The 6302-nt window shown below is 41.5% G+C and overlaps 1 protein-coding gene across 10 annotated transcripts in view; it reads right to left on the bottom strand.

Moving 5' to 3' along the window:
- ANK3 (ankyrin 3, node of Ranvier (ankyrin G)) overlaps positions 1–6302 on the bottom strand; it is a 362370-nt gene that overhangs the window by 102080 nt on the left and 253988 nt on the right. For all 10 annotated transcript variants that reach the window (XM_017825985.1, XM_017825988.1, XM_017825992.1 and 7 more), the window contains 4 exons: positions 5393–5491; positions 3096–3293; positions 2496–2594; positions 1680–1778 (listed from right to left, as the gene is read on the bottom strand). In XM_017825985.1, the coding sequence (XP_017681474.1) occupies positions 1680–1778; positions 2496–2594; positions 3096–3293; positions 5393–5491 (495 nt within the window). The remainder of the gene's footprint in view (positions 1–1679; positions 1779–2495; positions 2595–3095; positions 3294–5392; positions 5492–6302) is intronic.

The raw sequence follows: 6302 nt of genomic DNA, 5'->3' as shown, positions 1-6302 counted from the left end.
CAGTGTCACAGGAAAGGCAACTGCCGACGAAACTTAACTTTGAAGCCAGTGATGAGATATGACATAACACATTTATTTACTAGACCTCATTTACAAAAGAAATGGGAAATCATCTGCTGTTACCAACATCATCTTTCGCATGACTGTGTTGTGGGTGCCTAAAGCAACAAACATGTTAACATTAATTTTATTTAGTATTGACGCTCTGCTCAGTGTTGCTGTGGCTCACTTGCTGCAGAACACTAACAAATGCTTTCTTTTTAGGCACACTTACAGCTGGCACTTGAAGGCCTGAAGTGGCAGCTGCAAAACTGTCCTGTTATAGATGGGGAAGCTAAGGTGACCTGACACATGAGTTTGTGCAATATTATACCACAATATATAGTGCTCCCACCTTGGTTTGGACTTCCCAAGCCCTCGTCAGTGGCTGCTGCAATCCCTGCCCCTATAGGATGCACAGCTTCTGCTGAAGTTTCCTTCAGTGAAAACTGGGTCAGTGCCTTCTCATCCTCTTCAGAAGGCCCTTTCTTCCCCAGGGTGGTATTCTAGAGTGCTGTGTTGCAGTAGTGAAAGATCAGAGATCACTCCAGTTCCCCTCCTGGGGGCACTGCTCTGGCAGATTGCCACTATGGACAGTATTGATTTTAAACTGTGAAGTTGCTGCTGGCTATCCATGTTTATTTAACTTCCCTCTCTTTGCATTACAAACTCTGGGACCTACCATGTGTGACAGACTCCATCCTCTTCTTCAGCCATGCAGAAGGTCTCTCTGCTGTGGCTGTACTCAGCCGTGTGTGAGAGGATGGCAATCAAGGAGAGCTGTCCATCTAGCTATGAAACTGCCTTTTTTCTACTAGCTCTGCTTTTTCCACAGTACTTTTTGGCAGTGGTTTAAAGAAAGTGTCTGGGTTGTTTCAGATGAGGTATTTGCACTGCACTTACCCTGCTTGAACCTATTTATGCTTCCACCCTGCTTCACCTACTGTTGTTGTTCAACTATCGATTATACTTTGATTGATTATACTATATATCAATCCCATACTTAAAACTGGGATCCACAAAAGATGCAGACACTTTAGGCTTCTCTAAATTCTTTCTTCTATGCAGAACTAGAAAAAACTTAAATATTTATTCTTTCGTATTCTCTGAAACCTTATAGTAGGTGTTGTCTTGCCTACAGGAAATTACAATCAAAGCAGAACTGTGACTAGTTTTATTTTCTTGCCAGTCCATTTACACTGGGGTGGTATTGTGAAGCACATTAGTAATTACATATGTTGTGCTGAGAAACTTATCACACCTCAGAAGGGGGTGTAGCTGGCATTTATCCCAAGCTTGTCCCGCACAGATGTTAAGATGCAATGATATAAATTTGGCTGGCTTGGAGAAGTTATGAAGAGACTGAACAAAGCAAGGCTCAGTATTGGCTGAGTGTGAATGGCACTGAATCTAGAGATTTTAAGTGTTTCTACATCTCTATTTGCTTTTTTTACTGCTATTTCATTCACCTGCAGAATTATTCTAAACAGCTTTCTGTGGTTGTGAGACATTAATAAACAAGGTCACTGAGCCTCCTGTAACTGCAAGCATACACAGCCTAGAAAGAACAGAGGCAGATAGGGAATAAAGTGACACAAAAAGCCCAGGTATTGTTCCCCCAGAGTGGGCAGTACTTGTACCTTGGCAGAGGCGTGAGGTGAAGCTCCCTGGTCCAACAGGAGGAGTGCCACTTTTTGATTATCGTAGTGTGCAGCTACATGCAGTGGTGTTAGACCGCTCTAAAAACACATGCAGAACAAACAAGTGCTGTTACAGACCCTCTCCAGGGAAAACTCGGGAGTTTGGAAAATTGGAGTAGATAGGGTGAAAAAACACATTTGTTATTCAGTCCTGTATCCAGAGTCTTTGATAACTTTTCAAAAAATGAAACAGAAATTTGAACATCCTTACTGAGCTGTGAAAGCCCCCTTCACTTCCCCCAGGGAAGATGATCAGAGGAGAACATATCTGTGCTGTCCCCAGGACAGAGTGGGTAAGGAGGTCACACCCTTGGCAATGTTTTTCTTTTACTGCAGTGGATAAGTAAACTGTCCCTTGGATCTGTAAAAATCCAGGATGGACTGGTTTAAAAAGCTTGAGGTCCTGTTGGCCTTTGCCCCCTGTCATGAGCCCTGGGGAAGCAGAGCCGAGTACTCTGATAAGAACTCTAAGTAGTCTGGGCAGGAACCTAGGGGAATGGTTTGTCTCCATCCCCCTGGGTGGGAATAGAGAGCACATCATTTTGTTGCCAATTAATGAAATTAAAAGTCACTTTTGTCAAGAGTTTGCTGGTTCTTGGCACCCTCAACAGGGACTGGAATACTACATGAAACTTACTCCTGTTAAACGCAGGCCGTGGATACCAGTGTGATGTAAGTAGGTAGGGGGATATTATTAAAATACTATGTGCTTTTAGATATTTCCTGGGCAAGTGGCAGTGATTTCTTCTGTCCTACCTTTCCAGAAGCATCAGGAGATGCATTCTTCTGAAGCAGGAGGTTGGCTACCTCAATTTTCCCATATTTTGCAGCCACATGTAGCGGAGTAAATCCTTTCTGTAAGAGAAAGCAGTTATGTAGCAGCTTTGTGTACTTTTTTCAGGGTAAGGTTTGTTTCTGATCTACAGGGATACTGCTGTTTCCATCCATCCCCTTAAACAGTCCTGGGGCTTACACAAGCCTGCAGATTCTCAACTGCCTTGTTGGCCCTGGAGGCCCTTCCCTTGCAAGGCAAAACACTTATCTACATTAAACAAGGGAAGAGTCAGGTTCCTTTTTTCACACTATGGAAGACCCAAGGACAAGCTTATCAACTCTGGTCAGGAATTTATGCCCTGCATTCCTGTCATTCCAAGAAAATGCAGGTCTGATCACTGGGATGTGTTACACATCAGCTTCTAAGGTAAAAGCACAAAGCTTTATACCCTTCTAATAAAATGTAGCTCACTCTTACATTATTTGTATGGGTGTATGACTCTTGCAGCACTTAACTCACAAGTAGCTTTTGCTACAGGGACTACTTTACTATTGAAGCTATCAGTTCTGCAACTCACTTACCTTGGTAATGATAGACAAAGATGCACCATGATCCAAAAGAACAGAAGCTACATCTTCATGCCCTTCTCGAGCGGAAAGATGCAGGGGTGTGTAGCCAGACGTCGTGGCTGCGTTTGGAGACGCTCCTTGCTGCAGCAGCTGCTGCACAATGTCTGCTTTGCCCAGCCGAGCAGAAATGTGCAGCGGTGTTTGGTCATCCTAAACATGAAGGAAACAACACAGTCCTGCGTAAGAAAACTAAGGTTCGCATTCTGACAGAAAATATTTGCCCAGATTCTGTCACTTTTCAAAACTGCAGACGAGCGTTAACTCTGCTGAGGTCTTACCTAGTGAACATTGCACACTGGCTTTCTTGATGCATGACAAAATATTCCAGACAGGTATGTAATCCATAAGAGTTAAGAAACTTATCACTTTTCTTCTTAATCTGGATTTGCCTCACTTCACTTTGCCACTAAGGTGCATTGAGTTTCCTGTTGAACTTGAGACCTTTCTTAAAGCCAATGCACAGCTTTGTCCCTCACATCCTGATCTCTTATGATTCCCAGCAACATTTAACAGCTCAATCAGTTGTTTGGGACGAACTGAGGTGCAAAGCATACTATTGCCTAGAAGCCTGCATAAAGTATCATAATTTTCGTGTTTGGGGTTTTTTTGGTTGGTTGTTTTTTTTTTTTTTGGTGACCAATTTGTTTGGTATTTTGCAGATAACTTCTCAGTAGATATAACTGAAGATAGAGCACGGTGTGCAAATTCACTGTTGCTTTCTCCCTTCTTATTCAGAGCACAATAATCTCAATAGTTTTGAGCATAGGGGTTGTCCTGTCATGGATGTCGTTGTCTGTTTCTTCTCTTTCACTGAAAATACTATGATGTTTGTGACCTTGTTCTGAGTGTCTAAGGGATAATTTCTCCCTTATTATTTGATTTAATATTTTTGTCCTCCCCATTCTCCACTGTACAGTCTTTGGATTAAGCACAGTTTCACATTATGGCCAAACATCTTTCTCTCCCCACTTTTTCCTGCTGAATTTCTTACCTTTTGAGCACTACTACCCCATGTCCTGCATTCTGGGCTGTTCTCTGGAAGGGAGACTTCTGTCCACGCCCATCCTACAACAGTGATTTTACACCTTTGGGATTTAGGACGGGAGATTGTCAGGATGTGAATGCTGCTCCTCTGCAGGACAATTCTCCTCTGACTGCTGGAGAGACTTTGTGGTTCTTAAATCATTCCAGTTTATGGCTGCTTCCCACAAATTTCTCACAGCTGATGTTAGCACTGGTGTATAATCTACTGCTTGCATTTAGCTGTTATTTATGATAAACTGATCAAAGGCAATGGCAGTTTGCGCAAATTAAATCATTCTGTGAATTTACTTTAAAAAAATATTTGCATGACTGTGCTTCTGAGCACGAGCTGTTCACTTTCAGGGCTGTCTTTGGAGATTTACAGACCACATGATTCACTTCTATTGTCAGGCTGCTTGCAGATACGAAGTGCATCTGCTATAAATATTCAGCCAGAGTTCCTCATAAGTAGATATTCTTACTAGTAAACTAATTTGTGAGCCAATTCACACATAGTTTCACAATGAAAAATAGATTTCTTTGAAATTGTATCCATTTTATTACCATCTGGGTAAAAAATAATTCCTGACTTACCTATTAAGACTGCTATTTATTGCACCCATTTATCTCTTTACCCTGCCTGTTTCATGGAGTTCTTTCATTTCCATAATTTTGTGTGTTTCTTCATGTCTCTTGACCATTTCTTTTTCCTCTGCCCTTACCCTCCTGAATTCCAATTGTTTCTATAGGATCTGTTCCTTCTTTCCAGCCCTCTGCTACATCCTTGTATTGTGCCTCCTCCCTTTAGGAGGTGTTCTTTAAAAGTACAACTATTTTTGAATGCATACAGGCTGTTGCTTTAGGGATATGACAGGAGGCACCAGAAGCTTAGGGTTTCCAGTTCTGCTGAAATAAAAGCAGATTTAAGGTATTCCCCTCCCTCCTCACTTCCCACTCCAAAACAAAACTCTTCAAACATAAGATAATCTATATTAAAAACTGGCAAAAAACCCGAGGGTTGGTATCAACTTGACATCTGCCTTCTCTCTTACATACAAACCACTCATGACTACAAGTAAGAGGGCACATAACAAAATATCAGTGGTTATTACATGACATGGCTTCATCTCCCTTTCTCTCCCTGAAGACACGTGCAAGGTGAATGTGAGTCCTTGCTCTGTCAAAACAGACTATCCAGGTTTATTCTACCTGGGCCATCACCTTACCTTGGCTTTAGCCTCCACCTGGGCTCCGTTTTGTACCAGGTATCGCACCACCTCTGTCTGGCCAGCCCTGGCAGCCATGTGCAGTGCTGTTTCTCCTCTCTGGTGTGCAGCAGCAAAAACAAAATATCAATTAAAAACAGACTACAGGAAAAACAAATGCCAACAACGTTTCATAAATACAAAAATACCGAGGGCCCAGTTCAGTGTGATCTCCACTAGAATACTTTGCCGTAGTTGTCTGTGAGCAAGATGTAAGATTAAGTCAATATTTGATCTCTCTGTATGCTGCAAAGCAGTTTATTGCGGGGTCAGTTTCCCAACACAATAGTGCCTTTATCACTGCCTTTTGCTGAAAAGAGACAGTGCAATCTTTATATTTACTAGCATTTTACTAACAGTGTTAAAAATTATGTCCATTTAAATAGAGTTTAATGTAGTCAAAAAACATATTTCAAATTTCATATATTCAGGCACACATGTATTTTTGTCTTTTCTTTCTGCTCTGCCTTATGCCCCTGCTGTAATTTGTTATCTGACAAGCACTGAGCTGATTAAACAAGAAGAAAAAATAGTATCATTATTGAGTACATTCGTCCAAAGCTTCATGGACTTAAGAAAAGACAAATCCAAGGAAGCCAGAATAAATGCAGGAGGGAAAAGTGCTTTCTACATTTTTGGACGCCAGTATGTCTTTAGGTATAAACAACTGCTAATTTCCAAACGGTGCTGCATTTTTATATAATCTAATAGAATTAACAGGTGAAGATTTACAAAATGTTGCCTTCTAACTGCACCTGCGTATGGAAGGTGAAAGGGAGATTCTGAGGCCAAACTACTGCAGAGAACCAAAAAGCTTCTGCTTTCCTTCCACTTCCCAGCTTTCAAATATCCATCTAACAATGACTTCAGT

Source organism: Lepidothrix coronata, unplaced genomic scaffold (genome assembly GCF_001604755.1).
Source record: "Lepidothrix coronata isolate B3197 unplaced genomic scaffold, Lepidothrix_coronata-1.0 Scaffold124, whole genome shotgun sequence".
Lineage (NCBI taxonomy): Eukaryota > Metazoa > Chordata > Aves > Passeriformes > Pipridae > Lepidothrix > Lepidothrix coronata.
Note: the sequence above shows the minus strand (reverse complement) of the source record. Positions and strands in the feature narration are given on the sequence as shown.